Raw genomic sequence first — 25,095 nt, forward strand, 5'->3', positions numbered from 1 at the left:
ATTACTTATCATTCCCAGAATAAGTATATCTAACTTATCCGAAATGTGCTTAATGTAACTAAGGGTATAAAATGAAAGGAAAATTGATAATAATGGAAAACACCGTTAAAACAAATAAATAACAACTCCATGCCAACAACCGAATTGAGTAATAAAAGCATCCCTTCCCTTCTGAAGGAGAGTGAGGTTTATGTAACTCACCCCAGGGTCAATGGATTCTGGGGTTTTACTGGGGGAGAGAAAGCTTATTTAAGGAGTTTCTTTCTTGATCCGCACATACACAACTTTCTCTCTAATGATATTGCTTACTTGTGGCCAGACTTTGTTTTCCAACTTCTCATGAATGACTGTCTTTTATTTTCCCTGGGCTTCTTTGTTCTTGTGTCCAAAATCCCATCGCAACCAGCTCTGATCACTGGGGCTGTGCCATTCCTAACTTTAGTTTCTTCTACAAAAGGAGATGGTTGGTAAGACAAGTTGGGGGTCCCCTCGGCATATCCTTTCTGTGATTATCCTGTACACTAGGAACTGCAGGGACATGGAAAGCTTAAGTCTCAGTTCCTCCACTGAAAGTATTTTTATGGTGCTGTTAGGAGACGGGGTGGGGAAGCCACTAGTAGAGGCTGATTAGCAACACACCATGGTGTGTGATGCCCAGGCAAGTGATTCAGACAGGGATACCAGGAACTCGGAGGAAATTCTCAAGGAAGGCGTCCTGGAAACAGGAAAGTGAGACTTTTAAGCTAAATTTAGAATTATAACCCAGGTCTCCTGGTTAGTGGTTCACACTGCCTCCCACATAAGCTTAACATCACCTTTGGGAGAAGTAGGAGCTGATGAAGACATTCCAGGGTGGCTCCATGGTCATTTCTGTGGCCTCATGGGAGGGGACCAGGCGCAGAAGCTCTGACTGTTCCTGAGGATCTTGTCACCCCTCCCTTCCTCTCCCCTTTTCTGAACCTTCTCAGAAAGCCAAGGGAGCTGATAGTTATTCCCTACACCATTCCCTACAGCTGATGGTTGGGGGAGCCAGCCCTGGAGGGCATGAGGACAGGGAGTCCCAAGCACTAGCTCCAGCCCTACTGCCAAATTGCTGTGAGGCTTGCACAAGGCAATTTATCCTCCTGGTCCCAAGTTTCTTCATATGTGAAATATAAGGGTTGGTCTATGACTAGATGATTTCTTAAGTCCTTTGCCAGCTTAAATGTTTAAATTCTCGGGAGCTTCAGCCCACTCCACTTTCTATAAGAGAGCTAGCCCTCCCAAGGGAGCCCTGCTGTTCCTCCTTGAATCCCATGCAGGGGAGAGCTAAACCAAGAGCCAGTTTCTGCCTGGAGTGAAATTACTAAGCTATTATTATAAGGGCAACTGGAGTTCGGACAGAAAACCTCTGATATGAATCTTTGTATGTTTCCAAAAAGTGTTGAAAGCTTTAGAACTGTGCCCAGATTTGCCTAAACTAATAGAATGTGAGAATCAAGGGAGATTAAGCATTAGAAGTGCTTAGTAATAGTAACAGCAACAACTAATAATTTGTTGAGCAATTGTTGTGTGCCAGGTACTTTTTTTTTTTTTTTTTTTTTTTATACTTTAGGGTTTTAGGGTACATGTGCACAATGTGCAGGTTTGTTACATATGTATCCATGTGCCATGTTGATTTCCTGCACCCATTAACTCGTCATTTAGCATTAGGTGTATCTCCTAATGCTGTCCCTCCCCCCTCCCCCCACCCCACAACAGTCCCCGGAGCGTGATGTTCCCCTTCCTGTGTCCATGAGTTCTCATTGTTCAATTCCCACCTATGAGTGAGAACATGCGGTGTTTGGTTTTTTGTCCTTGCGATAGTTTACTGAGAATGATGTTTTCCAGTTTCATCCATGTCCCTACAAAGGACACGAACTCATCATTTTTTATGGCTGCATAGTATTCCATGGTGTATATGTGCCACATTTTCTTAATCCAGTCTATCGTTGTTGGACATTTGGGTTGGTTCCAACTCTTTGCTATTGTGAATAGTGCCGCAATAAACATACGTGTGCATGTGTCTTTATAGCAGCATGATTTATAGTCCTTTGGGTATATACCCAGTAATGGGATGGCTGGGTCAAATGGTATTTCTAGTTCGAGATCCCTGAGGAATCGCCACACTGACTTCCACAATGGTTGAACTAGTTTACAGTCCCACCAACAGTGTAAAAGTGTTCCTATTTCTCCACATCCTCTCCAGCACCTGTTGTTTCCTGATTTTTTAATGATGGCCATTCTAACTGGTGTGAGATGGTATCTCACTGTGGTTTTGATTTGCATTTCTCTGATGGCCAGTGATGAGGAGCATTTCTTCATGTGTTTTTTGGCTGCATAAATGTCTTCTTTTGAGAAGTGTCTGTTCATGTCCTCTGCCCACTTTTTGATGGGGTTGTTTGTTTTTTTCTTGTAAATTTGTTTGAGTTCATTGTAGATTCTGGATATTAGCCCTTTGTCAGATGAGTAGGTTGCAAAAATTTTCTCCCATTGTGTAGGTTGCCTGTTCACTCTGATGATAGTTTCTTTTGCTGTGCAGAAGCTCTTTAGTTTAATGAGATCCCATTTGTCGATTTTGGCTTTTGTTGCTATTGTTTTTGGTGTTTTAGACATGAAGTCCTTGCCCACGCCTATGTCCTGAATGGTATTGCCTAGGTTTTCTTGTAGGATTTTAATGGTTTTAGGTCTAACATATAAGTCTTTAATCCATCTTGAATTAATTTTTGTATAAGGTGTAAGGAAGGGATCCAGTTGCAGCTTTCTACATATGGCTAGCCAGTTTTCCCAGCACCATTTATTAAATAGGGAATCCTTTCCCCATTTCTTGTTTTTGTCAGGTTTGTCAAAGATCAGATAGTTGTAGCTATGCGGCATCATTTCTGAGGGCTCTGTTCTGTTCCATTGATCTATGACTCTGTTGTGGTACCAGTACCATGCTGTTTTGGTTACTGTAGCCTTGTAGTATAGTTTAAAGTCAGGTAGTGTGATGCCTCCAGCTTTGTTCTTTTGGCTTAGGATTGACTTGGCGATGCGGGCTCTTTTTTGGTTCCATATGAACTTTAAAGTAGTTTTTTCCAATTCTGTGAAGAAAGTCATTGGTAGCTTGATGGGGATGGCATTGAATCTATAAATTACCTTGGGCAGTATGGCCATTTTCACGATATTGGTTCTTCCAACCCATGAGCATGGAATGTTCTTCCATTTGTTTGTATCCTCTTTGATTTCATTGAGCAGTGGTTTGTAGTTCTCCTTGAAGAGGTCCTTCACATCCCTTGTAAGTTGGATTCCTAGGTATTTTATTCTCTTTGAAGCAATTGTGAATGGGAGTTCACTCATGATTTGGCTCTCTGTTTGTCTGTTATTGGTGTACAAGAATGCCTGTGATTTTTGTACATTAATTTTGTATCCTGAGACTTTGCTGAAGTTGCTAATCAGCTTAAGGAGATTTTGGGCTGAGACAATGGGGTTTTCTAGATATACAATCATGTCATCTGCAAACAGGGACAATTTGACTTCCTCTTTTCCTAATTGAATACCCTTTATTTCCTTCTCCTGCCTGATTGCTCTGGCCAGAACTTCCAGCACTATGTTGAATAGGAGCGGTGAGAGAGGGCATCCCTGTCTTGTGCCAGTTTTCAGAGGGAATGCTTCCAGTTTTTGCCCATTCAGTATGATATTGGCTGTGGGTTTGTTGTAGATAGCTCTTATTATTTTGAGATACGTCCCATCAATACCTAATTTATTGAGAGTTTTTAGCATGAAGGGTTGTTGAATTTTGTCAAAGGCCTTTTCTGCATCTATTGAGATAATCATGTGGTTTTTGTCTTTGGTTTTGTTTATATGCTGGATTACATTTATTGATTTGCGTATGTTGAACCAGCCTTGCATCCCAGGGATGAAGCCCACTTGATCATGGTGAATAAGCTTTTTGATGTGCTGCTGGATTCGGTTTGCCAGTATTTTATTGAGGATTTTTGCATCAATGTTCATCAAGGATATTGGTCGGAAATTCTCTTTTTTGGTTATGTCTCTGCCAGGTTTTGGTATCAGGACGATGCTGGCTTCGTAAAATGTGTTAGGGAGGATTCCCTCTTTTTCTATCAATTGGAATAGTTTCAGAAGGAATGGTACCAGTTCCTCCTTGTACCTCTGGTAGAATTCAGCTGTGAATCCATCAGGTCCTGGACTCTTTTTGGTTGGTAAGCTATTGATTATTGCCACAATTTCAGAACCTGTTATTGGTCTATTCAGAGATTCAACTTCTTCCTGGTTTAGTCTTGGGAGGGTGTATTTGTCGAGGAATTTATCCATTTCTTCTAGATTTTCTAGTTTATTTGCATAGAGGTGTTTGTAGTATTCTCTGATGGTAGATTGTATTTCTGTGGGATCGGTGGTGATATCCCCTTTTTCGTTTTTTATTGCATCTATTTGATTCTTCTCTCTTTTCTTCTTTATTAGTCTTGCTAGCGGTCCATCAATTTTGTTGATCTTTTCAAAAAACCAGCTACTGGATTCATTAATTTTTTGAAGGGTTTTTTGTGTCTCTATTTCCTTCAGTTCTGCTCTGATTTTAGTTATTTCTAGCCTTCTGCTAGCTTTTGAATGTATTTGCTCTTGCTTTTCTAGTTCTTTTAATTGTGATGTTAGGGTGTCAATTTTGGATCTTTCCTGCTTTCTCTTGTGGGCATTTAGTGCTATAAATTTCCCTCTACACACTGCTTTGAACGTGTCCCAGAGATTCTGGTATGTTGTGTCTTTGTTCTCGTTGGTTTCAAAGAACATCTTTATTTCTGCCTTCATTTCATTATGTACCCAATAGTCATTCAGGAGCAGGTTGTTCAGTTTCCATGTAGTTGAGCGGTTTTGACTGAGTTTCTTAATCCCGAGTTCTAGTTTGATTACACTGTGGTCTGAGAGACAGTTTGTTATAATCTCTGTTCTTTTACATTTGCTGAGAAGAGCTTTACTTCCAACTATGTGGTCAATTTTGGAATAGGTGTGGTGTGGTGCTGAAAAAAATGTATATTCTGTTGATTTGGGGTGGAGAGTTCTGTAGATGTCTATTAGGTCCACTTTATGTAGAGCTGAGTTCAATTCCTGGATATCCTTGTTAACTTTCTGTCTCATTGATCTGTCTAATGCTGACAGTGGGGTGTTAAAATCTCCCATTATTATTGTGTGGGAGTTTAAGTCCCTTTGTAGGTCACTGAGGACTTGCTTTATGAATCTGGGTGCTCCTGTGTTGGGTGCATATATATTTAGGATAGTTAGCTCTTCTTGTTGAATTGATCCCTTTACCATTATGTAATGGCCTTCTTTGTCTCTTTTGATCTTTGTTGGTTTAAAGTCTATTTTATCAGAGACTAGGATTGCAACCCCTGCCTTTTTTTGTTTTCCAGTTGCTTGATAGATCTTCCTCAATCCCTTTATTTTGAGTCTATGTGTGTCTCTGCACGTGAGATGGGTTTCCTGAATACAGCACACTGATGGGTCCTGACTCCTTATCCAGTTTGCCAGTCTGTGTCTTTTGATTGGAGCATTTAGCCCATTTACATTTAACGTGAATATTGTTATGTGTGAATCTGATCCTGTCATTATGATGTTAGTTGATTATTTTGCTCGTTAGTTGCTATAGTTTCTTCCTAGCCTCGATGGTCTTTACAATTTGGCATGTTTTTGCAGGGGCTGGTACCGGTTGTTCCTTTCCATGTTTAGTGCTTCCTTCAGGAGCTCTTTTAGGGCAGGCCTGGTGGTGACAAAATCACTCAGCGTTTGCTTGTCTGTAAAGTATTTTATTTCTCCTTCACTTATGAAGCTTAGTTTGGCGGGATAGGAAATTCTGGGTTGAAAATTCTTTTCTTTAAGAATGTTGAATATCGGCCCCCACTCTCTTCTGGCTTGTAGAGTTTCTGCTGAGAGATCAGCTGTTAGTCTGATGGGCTTCCCTTTGTGGGTAACCCGACCTTTCTCTCTGGCTGCCCTTAACATTTTTTCCTTCATTTCAACTTTGGTGAATCTGACAATTATGTGTCTTGGAGTTGCCCTTCTCGAGGAGTATCTTTGTGGCGTTCTCTGTATTTCCTGAATCTGAATGCTGGCCTGCCTTGCTAGATTGGGGAAGTTCTCCTGGATAATATCTTGCAGAGTGTTTTCCAACTTGGTTCCATTCTCCCCATCATTTTCAGGTACACCAATCAGACGTAGGTTTGGTCTTTTCACATAGTCCCAAATTTCTTGGAGGCTTTGTTCATTTCTTTTTATTCTTTTTTCTCTAAACTTCCCTTCTCTCTTCATTTCATTCATTTCATCTTCTATCAGCGATACCCTTTCTTCCAGTTGATCGCATCTGCTACTGAGGCTTCTGCATTCTTCGCGTAGTTCTCGAAACTTGGCTTTCAGCTCCATCATCTCCTTTAAGCCCTTCTCTCCATTGGTTATTCTAGTTATCCATTCTTCTAATTTTTTTTCAAAGTTTTTAACTTCTTTGCTATTGTTTTGAATTTCCTCTCGTAGCTCAGAGTAGTTTGATCGTCTGAAGCCTTCTTCTCTCAACTCATCAAAGTCATCCTCCATCCAGCTTTGTTCCGTTGCTGGTGAGGAACTGCGTTCCTTTGGAGGAGGAGAGGTGCTCTGTTTTTTAGAGTTTCCAGTTTTTTTGGTCTGTTTTTTCCCCATCTTTGTGGTTTTGTCTACTTTTTGTCTTCGATGATGGTGATGTACAGATGGGTTTTTGGTGTGGATGTCCTTTCTGTTTGTTAATTTTCCTTCTACCAGACAAGACCCTCAGCTGCAGGTCTGTTGGAGTTTACTAGAGGTCCACTCCAGACCCTGTTTGGCTGGGTGTCAGCACCGGTGGCTGCAGAACAGCGGATTTTCGTGAGACCACAAATTCAGCTGTCTGATAGTTCCTCTGAAAGTTTTGTCTCAGAGGAGTACCCGGTTGAATGAGGTGTCAGTCTGTCCCTACTGGGGGGGTGCCTCCCAGTTAGGCTGCTCAGGGGTGAGGGCCCCACTTTAGGAGGCAGTCTGTCCGTTCTCAGATCTCCAGCTGCGTGCTGGGAGAACCACTACTCTCTTCAAAGCTGTCAGTCAGACAGGGACATTTAAGGCTGTGGAGGTTCTCGCTGAGTTTTTGGTTGTCTGTGCCCTGCCCCCAGAGGTGGAGCCTACAGAGGCAGGCAGGCCTCCTTGAGCTGTGGTGGGCTCCACCCAGTTCGAGCTTCCTGGCTGCTTTGTTTACCTAAGCAAGCCTGGGCAATGGCGGGCGCCCCTCCCCCAGTCTCGTTGCCGCCTTGCGGCGTGATCTCAGACTGCTGTGCTAGCAATCAGCAAGACTCTGTGGGCATAGGACCCTCCGAGCCAGGTGCAGGACACAATCTCCTAGTGTGCCGTTTTCCAGGCCCGTTGGAAAAGCGCAGTATTAGGACGGGACTGACCCGATATTCCAGGTGCCATCTGTTTCCCCTTTCTTTGACTAGGAAAGGGAACTCCTTGACCCCTTGCGCTTCCCGAGTGAGGCAATGCCTCGCCCTGCTTCGGCTCGCGCACAGTGCGCTTCACCGACTGTCCTGAACCCACTGTTAGGCACTCCCTAGTGAGATGAAACCGGTACCTCAAGCAGAAATGCAGAAATCACCCGTCTTCTGTGTCGCTGGGGCTGGGAGCTGGAGACCGGAGCTGTTCCTATTCGGCCATCTTGGCTCCACCCTACTGCCAGGTACTGTTTTAAGTGCTTACATTTCGTCTTCACAAATGACGTAGGCATTGTTATGTTCATCCCCAATTTATTTTTTATGGATGAGAAAACAAAGGCCCCGAGAGAAGTAACTTGTCTAAGGGTAAATACTTGGAGACATGTAGACATTCTAAGCGCATAACATTATGTAAGTTCCTTGCCTTTGCTACACCTCAATTTCCCACTTGTAAAACAAAAGGCCAGATCAGGGGACCTCAGTGACATTTTCTAGGCCTTTCTTTTAATCAGATTCACAGCAGCCAGTGGGGTAAATTTTTTTCTAAGCCACTCTGCTCATGCCAATGGTTTGGCTTAAGAGGTACACAGCTCCAGAGTATTCACTCTCTTCAGAGTGAGGACACTTTTCGGAGGAGCTTAGTTTGGGATGCTTCTTTGAGATGTCCTCCTTCGGGGCCACTGCAAAGGAAGTCTCTGGAACCTATTCAGCCACCGAGCAGCAGCCGAATGATTTGGAACAGTTTAGCCAAAGTTATCTTGACTTTTCTGGCTTGTTTTCTTCATTTATTTGACTTGATCTCCCAATTTCTAGAGTCATAGATCTGACTCTATCTGTAGACTTTGCAGAACTCTGAGGTAGAAGGGGCCTAGAGACTGCCCAGCCGTGCCAGGGAGGTGGAGTCAGGCAGTGCCCCCAGCTGTCAGCACCCACACCTCAGCCAAGCCCCTGGCTCCTCATGCAATCTCTCCACGGCCTCTGCCTCTGAATACCTGCTTCCACTAATCCTGAACTGGCTCCTAGGCCCTTAGTGAGGAGGCGACAGAGAGTGGTTTCAGCCCAGAAACAACTCAATTCAGCAAACATGATTCCATGCACACCTGCACTGGATTCCGGGCACCAAGAGGAACAAGATGCAGGAACTGTGCTGGAGGAGGGTTTTTGTTTGTTTGTTTTGTTTTACAACTAGGCCTTAGAGACTGAATAGAGGAGTCTACAGCTGCATTAAAAGCTTGGCAATTATGGAGTAGCAATGGAATCAATGAATTATTTGCAAGATTCAGAGACAGCCCAGAGGTATGGTTGGCACTCTCTTGGCGTGTCAGGAAAGGCTTTTTTGGCAGAGGTAGTATCTGAAGAAACTTTGGGAGGACAAATGGGAGTTTACCTACAGAATGGTGGGGTTTGGGGCCGCTTTCTAGGCAAGGTGTCCTAACTCTGTGAATTCAAAGGTAAGCATAGCTCAGTTGGTGTCTGTAGAGCAGTGGTTTATAAACGTCAAAGACTGCTTGAGAATTAATTTGGGTGGGGAAAGATGAGAGCAGCGGAAATCTGCACTTTTTAATAAATGTCTCGGATAGTTCTGATGCCCACAGCCTGTCCTCTCCTGAGCTTATGTCCTGAAACCCTCAGGAAAGGAGTGGAGCCCGAGGTTGGGGGGTGGGAGACAGTGTGGCACACAACCAGAAACTCACACCGGAATTTCCACATGGCGCCATTGGGCATTGGAAAGACGCACATCCCAAATATTTCTGTGTAACTGAAGTGGCTGGCTTTTGCATGAGGGAGGAACCAGGATGTAGTTGTTATCTGATCTGCCTTAAATTCCTGCCTTGCAAGCAAATATTAAAATACAGCTACATATCAATTTTTTTTAACCAGCCTGCCCTTCCCCTTGGGTGCTCTGCCAGGAGCAAATTGAATGTGAAACTTGGTGTTCTCATTCACTTTCTCATCCCTCCCTTGCCCCTTTCACCCACCTAGGACCATCTTCCCACACTCCCCTTGCCTTCTCCTTGGTGAGTTCTAACTGATCATGAAGGCCTGTTCAAAAAGACTTCCTGGGTCCTGGAGATCATTTTTATGATGCCCTTTTAAAAATAATTATAGAAAAATTCAAAATACATAAAGAAATAAAAATCATTTATGATCTTATTCACATATCTTCAACACTTGGTAGTTTTCCGTTCATCTTTTCTCTATGAGTTATTGTTATTTATAGAATTCGGATGATACATTTTACAAGGCATGAGTAGAAGACAGAGCATGTAATAGATGCATCCCACTTTTTCCCACACCTCGAAACCAACCACTTCACCATTAGTTTTAGTCATGTGTTTTTTACTAAACATTATATCATGAGCATTCTCCCTATGTCATTAAAAAATCGTCAAAAATAAGATCATTTCAAATACATCATAAATCCATCATATTCTATTATATGGAATGGAACCTATGTAAAATCAGGTTACATAAAATGGAACCTACTGTTAACCTGTTTCCCTTTTTTAACCCCAGCTGCCTGGATTCAAATCCCACTCTGCTTAATTTCTCCCTGTAAGACCTTCTCAAGTCATTTAACTTCCCTGAACCTCAGTTTCCAGAGTTGTTGAATGGAGAATAATAATTATTTCTGTCTTTTAGGGTGTTGTAAGGATTAAATAAGTTAATACATGCAATTAACACAGAACACAACTTTCTGTGTTAACACTGTGTTAGCTATGATCATCCAACTTACATATATTTTCTAATTATAGAAGTAATGAGTAATTCACATGATAGAAAATAAAAACATTACAGAAATAAGTAACATAAAACTTAGTTTGTATGCACTGTATACATAACACATACACCAAACTGTTAATGGTGGATACCTAAGAAAATAGAATTATTGGAGACTTTCTTCAATGTTTTATGTACAATTTTTTAACGAATGGCTTTATCATACATCTACGTATATACACATAGGTTTTTTTTCTTTTTCCTTTTTATTTCCATAGGTTTTGGGGGAACAGGTGGTATTTGGTTACATAAGTTCTTTAGTGGCAATTTGTGAGATTTTGTTGTACCCATCTCCTGAGCAGTATACACTGAACCCACTTTGTAGTCTTTTATCCCTCACCCCCTTCCCACCTTTTCTCCGAGTCCCCAAAGTCCATTGCGTCATTCTTACGCCTTTGCATCCTCATAGCTTAGCCTTGACTTATGAGTGTGAACACACGATGTTTGGTCACACTGATTTTCTTATTTCATGATATCTCTTAGACATCTCTCCATGTAAGTACTAGATTGATTTTGCTTGTCCTTTTTGACAGCTGTTTGATATCCCATTCCATGGCTCTGCCACCATTTATCTGCCAATTCCCTTATTGATGAACTTTTGCTCCAACATTTTTGCTATTATAAACAATGCCTCGGTGGACACCTTTAGATATACATCTATGTGCACTTACATGAGTTTTTCCATGGGAGAAATTCCTTGATGTGGACTTACTGGCTCAGTGAGTATGTAGATTTTTAAAGGTTTTTATACTCATTGCCAAACTGCTTTCCACAAAGGTCATAGCAATTTAAACTCCCACCAGTGGGGTATGACCGTGCTTGTTTTCCCACCTGGAAATGAGCACCACAATGAGTATCACCCTATGCTTTAATCTCTGTCAGTCTAATAGGTGTCATCTATGTATCTCTGTCATGTTATCTCTTTGTCATTTTAATTTTCTTTTAATAGTACTGAGGTTAAAACTATTTTCATATGTTTGGTCGTTATTTGTATTTCTTATAAAAATTGCCTGCTCGTTGCTATTTATGGGCATGTTTTTCTTTTTCTATTTCTTATTTTTTCATCACTTAGTTCAAGGAAAGTATGCTTTCTCTTACCAATTTGTAAGTACATTACAATATTGATACAGTAAATCTCTAGCATGTGTGTTGGATATGTTTTCTCTGCTTTATTGATTTTTTTTCAATCATTTGTCTCACTTTGCCTTCAAACTGGATAATTTCTAGCCATCTGTCTTCAAATTTATTGACTCTTTCCTCTATCATCTCTATCCTGCTATTAAGTTTATTTATCATTTAATTTCAGATATTCGTCCTTTTTCCAGTTAAAATTTTCCAGTGGGTTCTTTTTTCATATTTTCTATTTCTCTGCCCAAAGTTTATCTCTTTCCATTAATTATGAGCATATTTTCCTTTATTTCATTGAGCCTAGCTCTAGTAGCTGCTTTAGTCTTTGACAATTCCAGCATCTGGATTATTTTATGGTTGATTTCTGTGGATTATCTTTTCCCTTGAGAATAAACCACATTTTCCTGGTTCTTTGTTTGTTGAGTAATTTTGGCTCATACCCCAGACGTTGGATGTGTCTGAATTCTGTTATCTTGTTTTAGCTGCTTATCTTGGGTGACTCAACATGCAAACTGTCTCCCTTGCGCAGGCAGTGGCTCTGCTCTCAGTTCAGGGCTTTTATCTCCAGCTGAACGGCTCATGGTCTGCCTCATCCATGCATGATTGAGGGTCACCTAGAGGTTTGGGCAGCTTCCTTGACTCTTTTCAGAATTCCCGCCTCACTCTCCAGCAACCCAGGTTGGTTCAGGCTATTCCTGGTTCCTCAGATTAGAAAGCTTTGGGCTGCCTGTTGAGTTCTTGTTCCATGTACTTAACCTCAACTGTGGCCTTTCCTTAGAGCAAACTCATAAAAAGTGCAGCTTCCTCTATGTTCTGATTCCTCTCCAAAATCATTGTGCTTTGTTCATGCTCAGGTGTCTTTTCTAGTTTTTCATTTTTTCACCACAGTTTATCATTATATGCAAAAGGATTCATCTGTTTTGAGCTTATCCTCCATACCAGAAACAGAGCTACAGGTTTTTTTGTTTGTTTGTTTGCATGTAACTTCAATATTTTTACATACTCAAATATATGAGTCTCTTTCTTTATGCCTTCTGAGATGGGTGGTCTGCTTAGAACTATCTTTTCCATCTCATGAGTATAGAAATATTTTTTCCGTGTTGACTAGAACTTGGATTTATGTCGAACTTATATTTTCTTCATGTTGAACTGAAAAGTGCCAAGACCAGTGTGACTGTAGTTTCCATGGGAGTGGAGAGGAGAGAAGAGGGCAGAATTGGGGGACAGAATGAGTAAGACCTTGGCTACCTGGCTGTGCCTGGTGAGGAGTGAGTGGTGACTGAGGCTTACAAATTGAGACACAAGATGAAGAACATTTGAGGACTGGCAGGTGTCATTCTTCAGTTCAGATCTCAGCCAAGAGACGGTGTGGCTCTTAGGTAAGTCAGTCACTTCTGCAGCAACCCCATTCATTTTCGGCCCACACCGAGCACAGAAACATACCCCCCCAGGCATAGGGAGAAAGCTGTGTGGGTTTGCCCCTGGGTGGGGGCACATTTTGACCCTGCCATTGTTACATGCTTAACTTCTCTGAGCCCAAGTTTCCCTTTTTATAAAATGGGCATAAAAATAGTACCCATTTCACAGTGCTGTGAGGATTTCCACGAGATGATGCTCACCAGAGCTTAGCATAACAGCTGTCACAGGGCAAACTCACTCGATGCACGTTGTCATGCTGCACTGTCAGGGCAAAGATGTGCTGTCTTGCCACTCATCTGCTGTGTGGTCTTGGGCAAGTGCTGCAGTCTCTGGTTCTATCTGCAGGAATTTCCATGTCTGGAATGAAGGCTGGTTTGTGAGATCTGACCTGGGCCCCTCGTACGGTGGATGGCAGGTGTTGGATGCTACCCCGCAGGAAAGAAGCCAAGGTAACTTCTCTGGGTGTTGTTCTAAGTCATGAGCCTCACGGTTATTTACAGTCGTGGACAGCAGCATAGGGAAGTAACTCCAAAGCCCTCTCCCTCTGGAATGCATGATGGGATTAAAACAAAAATAGTTTAAAAATAGATCTCCCCTGCTAATTTTGTTTGGCTCTGGCTGCTGTTTAAATGAGTGTCTGCCCTGCACCCACAATGGCCACTGTTGCTGCACAGAGCCTTGGCACAGGCCAGGTGAGCAGAGAGAGCAGCCTTCCTCTGCCAGTAATGATTTTCCTGCACCAACTGCAGCAGCCTCTCCTTCCCAGCACAGAAAATTTGTGGTTCCCTGTTGCCCTTGGGGTTTAGTTCACATTCTCCACTGGTCACCACCCACGGCAGCTCTCTCTGCCACACCAAGCTCCCCCTTAGGCAGGCTGCCTCTGCCATCCCCATCCGGGGCCTCTGCTTCCTCCTCTGGCCTCCCTCTGTCTCCTGCCCCATCAGGGGTTGGGTCCCAGGCTCTCCTGGAGCCTTTCCTCTTCCCTTCTCTGACCTCTAGAGCATGTCTTGTCTGTTACCCTCATTTTCAGTTGTTCTTTGAAACCTTAAAAAGTGATTTATGGGGCTGGGCATGGTGGCTCACACCTGTAATCTTAGCACTTTGGGAGGCCAAGGAGGGTGGATCATTTGAGATCAGGAGTTCGAGACCAGCCTGACCAACATGGTGACACCCCGTCTCTACTAAAAATACGAAATTAGCCAGGCATGATAGTACATGCCTGTAATCCCAGCTACTTGGGAGGCTGAGGTGGGAGAATTGCTGGAACTCAGGAAACGGAGGTTGCCGTGAGTTGAGATCATGCCATGGCACTCCGGCCTGGGAGACAGAGCAAGATTCCGTCTAAAAAAAAAAAGTGATTTATGAAGTAATACATGCATGTATTTGAAAAAAATTCAAACTGTTCTAAAAGGACTAACAATAAAAATTAAGTCTTACCCACCCCCAACCCCTAGCTCCTCTACCAGAATCAGTGCATGTTACTGGATTTGGGGGCTTGGAGGTAACTGAGACGTTTGCTAGGCCACTATTTTCCGAAAGTTTCATTGCAACGCATTAGTGGTTATAAATCTAGTTAGTGGGCTGTACCCATCATTTTAGGAAAAGAAAATGAAATGGAATGGAATGGAAAGCAGGGAAAAGAACATAAACTATGAAGGCTCATTAGATATAGTTAGACTAGGCTGAGGCACGGTGGCTCACGCCTGTAATCCCGGCACTTTGGGAGGCCGAGGTGTGTGGATCACGAGGTCAGGAGATTGAGACCATCCTGGCTAACATGGTGAAACCCCGTCTCTACTAAAATTACAAAAAAAAAATTAGCTGGGCGTGGTGGCGGGCACCTGTAGTCCCAGATACTCAAGAGGCTGAGGCAGCAGAATGGCGTGAACCCGGGAGGCGGAGCTTGCAGTGAGCCGAGATTGTGCCACTGCACGCCAGACTGGGTGACAGAGCGAGACTGCATCTCAAAAAAAAAAAAAAAAAAAAAAGATATAGTTAGACTAAAGACCATTGTCCTGTGAAACTTTTGTTTCTCTATCATATGTGTGCCAAGATGTCAAATGTATTTCTTTCTAGGGGTTGTGGTGAAAAAAGTTGGAAGTCATTAACATCTATTTGTCTACCTATCTAAGCTTCCTATGCTGAGCGCTAAGAAGAGGGAAGAAATGGTCAGGCTTGGGAGCTCAGAGGAACAAGAGGTCCCTGCAGGCTGCCTGTTCAGGGAAGTCTTCCTGGAATAGGAAGGTGATGAGCTTCTAGGCCAGAATGATTTGCAGAGGTAGAAAAGAAGTAGCCACCCTGAGCACAAGACAACAAGACTTTCCTCTTTAGGAAACAGACCAAGGACAGTGGGTCAGCATGGATTAGGCACCCGGAATGTGGAATTGTGTAGTCTTATGTAGAGGTTCAGTTCGACCAGCAAGAGAATCATAGCCCAGGAGGGTGTCTGCAGAATGCCAAATGAGTGGGACACACAGTCAGGGGTGAAGGAATTTGGGCGGGGCAGAGGCAGGGGTTTGCAGTGGTCCTGGAAGGCCCTGGGGAATTGGGCGTTGGGCAGGCTGTGGCCTTGGCATATATCCAGTCTCTGCATCTTGGCCTCCAGGGGTGTTCCAGTGCGGCCCCGCTTCAGTCATTGGTGTTCGAGAGGGTGATGTGCAGCTGAACTTCGACATGCCCTTTGTCTTTGCGGAGGTTAATGCCGACCGCATCACCTGGCTGTACGATGACACCACCGGCATACAGAGGAAGAATTCCGTGAACAGTCACACCATTGGCAGGTACATCAGCACCAAGGCGGTGGGCAGCAACGCTCGCATGGACGTCACAGACAAGTACAAGTACCCAGAAGGTAGGAGGGACGCTGGCAGGGCAGTGCCGCGAGAGGTTCTATTGTGGGAGGATGGCTCTGAGGCTGGAGAGGAGAAAAGGCCTCACCCTCCCCCGCACTGGCAGCCGGTTCTGCCTGAATGATGGGATTGCTCCCTAGCACCTAACACCCACCTCCCAGGACTGTTTCCAGAGGGAATAAAACCATTATGGGCAGCTGCTGTGCCAGTGCAAGTTTGCTGCAGGGCACAGGTGGCTGTCAACCCAGCCCATCTCCAGCTGTGTCTCTGTCTCAACTACACAGCTAGGGTGACGGCACCATGACTGAACATCACAGGGAGAGACACAGCCCCCATGAAAGGCCCCCAAGAGCTTTGGGAGAGATTTCTCCTTCAGTCTGCTCCCCTAGCCTCTGAGAAACTCAGGGAGAAAACCATCTGAACAAAGAAAGGGACAAAGAAACACAGAGACTTGGGCTCGCACTGTGCTCATTTGGAGGTCTCCCAAGAAGCCAGATGAGGTGTGATTACATGGTATGAATGCCTGAGCTCCTGAAATCTCAGGCATGCATACATTGCTCGTCCCCCTAAAGTCACCTTGGAAGGCCAGTTGCTGCGAGGCTGCCTCGACTCAATTACATTCACTGCCCAGAGTTTCTTTTGAAACCAGCAGCGCATCTCTTGGAGAATTCTCAATGATGGTAAAAGTTCTGCATTTGAAGACAAAGTTCATTTTTAGAAACAGCCAAAAGTAATTTAGTGCTTGCTCTTGCAGGCCACAGTCACTCCTTAATGGGGTCAACATTTCACTCTTTCTAAAATGCTTTGAAATTGTTCATTCCATTGATCCTCACAGTTGGTTCTGAGGGGTCAAGAAAAGCATCCTCGTAAAGGTGCACACAGTATCCCCCTAAAGTAAGCCCTGAATCTCTAAGTGACTGTTGGCTATTGGTGTTGGCCAAGTTTACAAAAAAGGAAAGCTGAGCGCAGGTGATGGGGTCTGACTTCAAGTCCAGGTGGGTGCCCCCCCAGGTGCTGGTATTTGTGAACATTTGGAGGCACAATTTTAGGGTTATGAGATTGGTGGCCTCAATTTGGCCCCAGTCTTCCTCTGCAGGTCATTCCCAGGACTGAGCTCAGATAGACCTTTGCTCAGTCAATAAACATATTCTGAGCCCCTACTGAGTGCCTGCTTCATGCTGGGCCTTGGGGATGCAACAGAGGACACTGTAGATGGGCTGGGGGTGTGGAGATGTAGGGCAAGTATTTTCAACAATGTTATGATGTAGAAACAAACACAGGGGGCCAGGGAGCAAAAACTCAGGGGCAGAAGGTGAACTCTAGCCCTACCAGCCATAACTGTGTGACCTCGAGCAAGTTTCCTCTGATCTCCGAGCCCTCGCTTCCTCACCCGAAGAATGAGAAGAACAATGCCTGTCTTCAGCGGCATTTAAATGAGCTAAGGTATACAAAGTGCCAAGTGCAATGCCTGGCATATAGTCAAGACTTGATAAATAGCAGTGGTGATCTTTATCAATTTGAACCTCTATAGCCTCACTGGAACAATGACTTCCCAAGGTGACTATTTTGCAGGCGCTGCTTACATGGCTGTACGATCCTGTGGGGTTCCTCACCTTACCCCACACCTTAATCTCTGGCTGTCTCAGTCAAACCTCCTAAACAATGGAGAATGGGCAGGTCCGTTGTGGGGGCGGGGGAGGGGGTCCCTGCAGGACTCCTAGCAATGCCCCAGCCCTTACGTGACAGGACAGATCACCCTGCCTGATGCTACCCAGATCTTCTTACCTAATGATTCTAGCTTCTGTCTGAGGGCCCCAGGGAGGAAAAGCTCATAAAATAGGTTGCTAAGTATTGATGCAATAGCCAACAGCAATCGCTTCTCGGCCTTTTGGCTAAGATCAAGTGTAGTGTAGCAACAGCAAAGGGAGAAAACAGCAGGAGGAAGCTTAGTCTTGAGTAAACCCAGCAGGTGACCTATATAGGCATTGAGGCTCCGAGCCTCATTGTGCAAACACACCTGCTTCAAGGTGGCAGGCACAGAAGGCTCAGATCCATGCACTGCCTTCAGCTCTGGGTTGGACTCACAACTGGAATAGAGGATGGGAAGGCATCAAAAGGAACCCAGCCCACCAGGAACTACCAGCTTAGGTAATCTGGCTGCCTGCCTCCTTTTTAGCAGGGTGTGTGGGAGGAAACTTAGACCAGGGGTCCAGACACCAGGGAACTGGCCCCCTCTCTGCCTCTGTGGATGACTGGCCCAGTCCATCTCAGAGTGGTCTGGACAAGTTGTGTCTCTTCTTAGGGCCTTAACTTGATAGGCATGGACGAGTCGGCCTCTGAAGTCTCTGCAAATCACATGTAATTTATGGGAAGGGGCTTGCTGTATCATAAAATGCTTACAATAAGTCATCTGGGCCAGGTGCAGTGGCTCATGCCTGTAATCCCAGCACTTTGAGAGGCCAAGGTGAGCGGATCAGCTGAGGTCAGGAGTTTGAGACCAGCTTGGCCAACATGGTGAAACCCTGTCTCTACCAAAAAGGCAAAAATTAGCTGGGCTTGGTGACGGGCGCCTGTAATCCCAGCTACTCGGGTGGCTGAAGCAGGAGAACCTCTTGAACCCAGGAGGTGGATGTTGCAGTGAGTTGAGATCATGCCACTGCACTCCAGCTTGGGTGACAGAGTGAGACCCTGCCACAAAAAAAAAAAAAAAAAAAAAAGAGAGAGAGAGAAAAAAGAAGAAAAGAAAACAAAGTAATCCAGTGCCTTAAGCATTTCACAGGTTGTTGGGGAAGGTGGGAGAACTAAGTGTGGTCTGCAGATGTCAACATGGTCGCTCTTCCTTGTGTACCTCTGCCTGTGTCCCTGGAAGGTCAACACCTTCTCCTAGATCTATCTTCAGGTCAAGCCTTTTGGAACTGCTCAGTCAGCCCTGGCTCAGAGGCTTGCAGTCGGTTACTCAGCCCTGTGTGCCCTGAGAGCCATTCTCAGGTATATCCCTGTCATTCTCTGTGGGCTACTTATGCCATCACACTCAGCAGCACCCATAGCCTGAGTCAGAGTCAGAAAACCCATCTTTTTATCCAGCCCTTGCAGTTTTGAAAACTGACAATTTCAACTAGTCATAACTTGGAACCATACCAACCATGGGAAGTCCTTGTCAACCGGCACAGATCAAAATGTCACTCCTTGACTCTCAAAGCACCTTTAGAAACAAGGCAGAAAAACATGGTTTACCAAAAAAAAATTTTTTAATTAAGTCAGTTCTAAATCATCACCTTGTTTTTTGGCTTATGAATGTATTCTAATCTTTTTCAGCTCAGTTCTTATGATTTATTTTGAAATTATCTGTTTTTTAAGTCTCACAAAAGACATTTTATCAGAAAAAAAATGAAATCTAACCTAATTAACACAAGCAAATGATCAAGCCACATAGTAAATGTGTGCAGGTGCTGATAAAGCTTTTCTACAGATTTTGGGAAATTTAGAGCTGATTGGAAAAGCGCCAGAGACCAACTGGTCTGTAAGTCTCTGGTTAAGACAGGCAAGCTGGAGACCTGCGAAAGTCGAATGCCTGCTAGGGCAGCAATGGAGCCAGCACCAGTCCTAGACCACCTGTCCAGGCAGGGTACTGTCCTTTGCCCAGGTTGCCACCACATCCCTGGCATGTTTCTGTCTTTTCCCACCACACAGGCTCTGACCAGGAAAGAAAAGTGTTCCAAAAGGCTTTGGGGAAACTTAGACCCAATGCGTCATTTGGCGCAACGTCTTCAATGGGTTTGGAAAGAGAGGAACAGGAGCCCAGCATCATCGGGAAGTTGAAGGTCGCTAGCATGCTGGCAGTAGGCAAAGAAGTCAACCTGGTCCTACTGCTCAAAAACCTGAGCAGGGATACGAAGACAGTGACAGTGAACATGACAGCCTGGACCATCGTCTACAATGGCACGCTTGTACATGAAGTGTGGAAGGACTCTGCCACAATGTCCCTGGACCCCGAGGAAGGTAACGCATCCCGCAGTTGGAGGGGATCCATGAATCCGAGGTAGCCAACGGCCTTCTGCGGCTGCAGGGTGTCTGCCGGGCTCCGGGTTAGTCAGCTAACAATGGAGCAGCCAGCGGCCCCTGTGGTTAAGCCATGTCTTGATGCTTTGGAAGTTGCTGTCTCTATGAACAGAGTGATGCCAACCAAATGTCAGGGTGGTGCCAACCAAAATCCTTTTGTGCCCCTAGGGAGGAAGGAGGGAGGCTTTGGCAGGTCATAGCTATGGCACAATATCCCTTACAAGTATATACCACCTCACAGAGTTTGACCTTCTAAAAAAAGGCAGATTTTCAGTATCCATCTTACAGAGGCAGAAAGTGAGGCTGGGAGAGATTTGTGACTTGCTTCAGAGATAAAGTGTCATAGATAGTGGTGGCAGTGCTGGGTCTTGGTCCTAGGTTTCCTGATACTGAGTCCAGAGCCACCCCCTGTTTTCTATGTTGTATTGTTCTTACCCACCTCACCCCCACGCCCACAACAAATCGCTTTTCAAATTTGACCTCAGGAGGGTGGCAATGACCACGGGGCCCTAAACCTTGGCCCATGGCTCTCCCACAGCTGCCACGGGGTGGGTGGACCTTCTGGAATCCTGACAACAGTGACAGGTTTTCTTAGAAGTCTGAGCATTTGGGAGGAACAGTGACTTCTTGCCCTTGGGTAGCAGGGATGGGAAGGGAACAAGGTGGAGCAGATAAAGATTGTGTTGTGGAAGGATTAGAATGCAGGTGTGCCCACATTGGTAAAATCCTTCAAGCTGTTATGAAAAGTTTGGACTTACAAGCCAGATTAACAGGGCGGGGTGGTTATTTGCTTCACATAAGGAACTAATAGAAACTGATTAATTATACTGCCCGTCTTGAAAGAATTCTGTCTCCAGAGAAACTGAGAGGTGTCACACCTGTCAGAAAGCAGCATCCCCTAGCAATCTGTCTTCTGGCAGAATTTTAGCAGAAATCTTTTCAATATCAGAAGCAACTGCCTGGCTGTTACTGACGTTAGAAACTCAAAGAAAGGGCTTTTTTTGTTTGTTTGTTTGTTTGTTTGTTTGTTTTGTTTTTAGACAGGGTCTTGCTCTGTCTGCCAGGCTGAAGTGATCATAGCTCACTGCAGCCTCAAACTCTGGGCTCAAGCAATCCTCCTGCCTCAGCCTCCCAAGTAGCTGTAGTCCCAAGTAACTAGGACAATAGGCATGCCATTATGCCCAGCTAACTTTTAAAGTTTTTTGTAGAGATAGGGCCTCATTATGTTGCCCAGGCTAGTCTCAAACTCCTGGCCTCAAGCAATTTTCCCGCCTTGGCTTCCCAAAGTGCTGGGATTATAGGCATAAGCCACCATGCCTGGCCAAAAAAGCTAATTTTGGAAGTGAAAAAAAATTCACGGGATGGGAATGGTTAAAAAAAAAAAAAAACCCTTTTGCAGAATGGAATGGAAAAGAGAGATAAGGCAGGTGTAAAGGTCTTAGAGTCTGGTCATCTGCCAAGTAGTTGCTAGATGACCCTGGTTAAGTCTCCCTCCCTTTCTGAACCCCGGTGGTCACTAATGGCGAGGGTTGGACCAGCTGATGCAAGGGCCTGTCCTCTCCACATTTGGGGAAGGGATGGCAAATTCCTCCAGTGCTAAAAGCAGAGGCAGCTTCCTCCTCACAGTCTTACCTGCAAGAGTATGTAATACTGTGGGTGCTGGGGCACCCCCAGGCCACCCAGCATGACAGCCTGAGGGAAGGGAACACCTAAGCCCATCAGGGTAGGAAGAGGGCCCTGCGGCCCCCAGGGTCAGAAGAAAGGACTTAAAGCATGGGGAAGGAGCCAGATGCATGGAGAGAAGCCAGGGGAGACATTTCCATCTGGGGGAACCATGTGAGTCAAAATATGGGGGCAAAAAGGTGCCTGTTTTGTCTGCAGAACAAGAAGTGTGGAAGGTTCTTTTAAGGAACAGGTGATGCAGGGCCAGGCTGAGGGGTCTGAACTTTATCTAAGGCAATGAGGAGCCATGGAAGATTTTTGAAGTGACATGTGACACGGAAGAATAGCGATTTAGAAAACAAAACAAAACAAAACAAAATCAGCCTTCTAAAGCTTTGTCTGGCTGGTGTGTGGATGATTTAGAAGCAGGAGAGACCAGAGGAATGAAGGGGATGCTGTGGCAGTAGAACCCCAGGCTATTAGATGACGGGGAGGATCCTAAGCATTTGTTTAGCCGATACCCTGGCTTCCCTTCCTACCTATTATTGTGTTGCTGTCATGATTGCTACTGTTGTTGGCAATCAGGTGGCATCTGTATTCTTCCACTGCTCCTCAGAAGGACACTTGTGGCTGGGCGCAGTGCTCATGCCTGTAATCCCAACACTTTGGGAGGCCAAGGCGGGAGGATCACTTGAGCCCAGGAGTTTGAGACCGGCCCAGACAACATAGAGAGACCCCATCTCTACAAATAATTTAAAAAATAAAAAAAAAAAAAGGACACATGCCCTCCAACATTTTTCGGGGTGGGGAGGAAGCAGCGGTATCTTTAGCCCCTGTGAGCCCATCCTCCTGGGAATCTGCCCAGCCAGAGAGAGTCCTGGGGCCTCCTTGTCCCCTGCTCTGGAGCCCACCCTGACCGGGGGCTGCTTCCCACAGGACCTGGCCCAAGGAGGGCTCAGTCAAGCCCGGGGCTGCAGATCCTCCCACCAGCTCACCCTGCATTGGCTTGGCGTCTGTTCTGAGGAAGGTTCAGAAGCCATCCCCACTCCCCCTCACTCGGATCCCCTGGCTTCTCCTTCCAGAGGCAGAGCATCCCGTAAAGATCTCGTACGCTCAGTATGAGAAGTACCTGAAGTCAGACAACATGATCCGGATCACAGCCGTGTGCAAGGTCCCAGATGAGTCTGAGGTAGTGGTGGAGCGGGACGTCATCCTGGACAACCCCACCTTGACCCTGGAGGTAATGCGGTTCCCCATCCTGTGGGAAGGGGTTCTGCCCCCAGCCAGCCCAGCTTCCAGGAGCCCCACCGTCCCTGTGAGCCACAGCTCTCTCAGATGGCAAAGGAGAGTTTTTTCTTGCTGGGAGGGGCAGAGAACTGGGCCCGGCTTGGGTCCAGCCTCGGCCAAATAGCCAAGAGCTCCCACTCAGGCCCGTGTTCCTGCTCCCTGTCTGGTGAGATAAACGCGTGCATTTGCCTGGCTGCTTCTCGGACTCTAGTTCGGAACCAGTGGGGGCATCAGCTGAGGAGGGGTCTGGAGGGACTCTTTTCAGCTCATTCCCCTCTCACTCAGCTACTGAGCATCTGCTGTGTTCTGGGCCATGCCAGGCTTGAGAATCACAGACAGGCACAGGTATGGGTCTCACACACAGCCAGCTGGCGTGTCAGGGCCACAGCCCAGTCCCCTGTCATGGACAGATCAGAAACAGGCCTGAGCCACAGCATCTCTCCACTGTCTAGACCCTGGAGTTACAGAATAGTGGACTCTTAGGAGCCTAGTCACATACTCCTATACTCTCATTTCACACAAGTAAACCAAGGCCCAGAGAGAAGTGAACAGCTGGCTACCGCCAGAGTCAAGGCTAGGCCTCAGACCCTGGGACTCCCAGCCCATGCCCCTCCAAGGCGTCCTGGTACATCACCAGCCAGCAACAGCATCTTCAAAGTGGCTGAGAAAAAAGACCCCTCTTTCTCTGCTCATAGGGCTTCTTTTACCTTGCAGCATTCACCCCCGGGCTCCCTCTCGGGAGCCCAGGAAGGTGGGGCTTGCAGATCTGTGGGAGGCCCCTCGTGCCACTCTGTCTCTTCCTCAGCACTGGTAGGAGCACCTGTGCGGACTCCAAGCCTGTCCCTCACCCTGTAGCCCCTGTGCCTGATCCCCACAGCCCAAGGTGGAGGATGCTGGAACCAGGGAGTATAGGTCTGAAGGGTAAAAGGCTGGACAAGGACAGGCAGACAAATGGACAGAGAACATGAGGTTTTCCCTTGGGGCCCAATCAAGAGCCTCGTGGGCCAGGCCCTGCCCTCTCTCATCTGCTGTACCCACCATCTGCCCCAGTTTTCTAGATAGAAATTGCCTTTCCCTGTACAATCACAATGCCACAGGTTTCCCAAGCCCCAGAAACCAGGAGGAGCCAGATAATCATGGCTGCCCTGGCCCACCCCTCCTTAAGCTGTAAGCTGGCTGCAGGGGTTCCTGACCTCAGAGAGGGCAGGGGGATCTAGGGTGCTGGCTCTGATGCGGGGCCTGGTTCTCCCACACAGCTGGCCTGCAATTGCACCCTTTTACTGTCCTGGTTAGTTTGGACTGTGCTTCAGGATGGGGGAGTTGGTCCCCTACCTCAGGGGCTAGAGGGCCAGTGACTGGGCAGCCAGTCTGGGGGCTGAGACGGGCAGTCGTTCAGGCCTTGGGCCATGTAACCAAATAGATCTGGCATTGTATCTAAATCCCTCCATTGATCAGTGGTGACACTGAGCAGGTCCCTTAATCTGAGTCTTAGTTGCTCCAACTCTGTCACTGGGACAATAAATTACTTCCTTTGGAGAGTGTCATTTCCTCAGGGAAGCCTTTCCTGAGCTCCCAAACTGGTCTCAGTTATACACCCTCAGAACATTCTATCCTTTTCCTTCAAGGCATTTGTCCCAGCTGGAATACTATCTTTCTTTGTGCAATTATTTGGTTGTGAATCCCTACCCAACCGTAAACTCCACGAGGGCAGGCATTACCTCTGTTCTGAGTTCATCACTGTCTCCCTTAGCACAATGTCTTAGTGGATAGCCACTATTTGTAAAAGAGAAATAGCCCCTTCCTCGGGGCAGGACTGGAACAGAGCCCCTTGGCTCTGGACTTGCATTCTTCCCTGCACAGGAAAGTCAGTCCGGGCTTGTGCCCTGCGTGTGACAGCCTCTCCTGCTTCATAAGACATTTCTGAGAAACACTCCCCATCTCTCTAGACATGATGGACAGCAGAGTGCCCATTCCAGCTCCTGAGGCTAGAAAATGATACTGGGTGGCTGCCAGTTCAGTTATGAAAACATTCTGTACTAAAGTGATCAGTGTTTAAAAGAAGTTAGTTTTTGGCCAGGCACGGTGGCTCACTCTTGTAATCCCAGCACTTTGGGAAGCCGAGATGGGTGGAGCACTTGAGGTCAGGAGTTCGAGACCAGCCTGACCAACATGGTGAAACCCCGTCTCTACTAAAAATGTAAAAAATTAGCCAGGCATGGTAGCAGGCACCTGTAATCCCAGCTACTTGGGAGGCTGAGACAGGAGAATTGCTTGAACCCAAGAGGCAGAGGTTGCAGTGAGCCGAGACTGCACTCCAGCCTGGCTAACAGAGTGAGACTCTGTCAAAAAAAAAAAAAAATTAGTGTTTTTCCCCAATATATTCCCCACTATATTCCCTTATCCAATGTCCTCAAACC

At 45.8% G+C, this 25,095-nt stretch overlaps 1 protein-coding gene across 1 annotated transcript in view; it reads left to right on the plus strand.

The window, feature by feature from the left end:
* TGM3 (transglutaminase 3) overlaps positions 1 to 25,095 on the plus strand; it is a 52,186-nt gene that overhangs the window by 23,792 nt on the left and 3,299 nt on the right. Inside the window, exons 8-11 of the mRNA XM_055265559.2 lie at positions 13,167 to 13,270; positions 15,427 to 15,672; positions 19,361 to 19,669; positions 22,474 to 22,631. Of these exons, the coding sequence (XP_055121534.1) occupies positions 13,167 to 13,270; positions 15,427 to 15,672; positions 19,361 to 19,669; positions 22,474 to 22,631 (817 nt within the window). The remainder of the gene's footprint in view (positions 1 to 13,166; positions 13,271 to 15,426; positions 15,673 to 19,360; positions 19,670 to 22,473; positions 22,632 to 25,095) is intronic.

The sequence above is a fragment of the Symphalangus syndactylus genome, chromosome 24, assembly GCF_028878055.3.
Source record: "Symphalangus syndactylus isolate Jambi chromosome 24, NHGRI_mSymSyn1-v2.1_pri, whole genome shotgun sequence".
NCBI lineage: Eukaryota > Metazoa > Chordata > Mammalia > Primates > Hylobatidae > Symphalangus > Symphalangus syndactylus.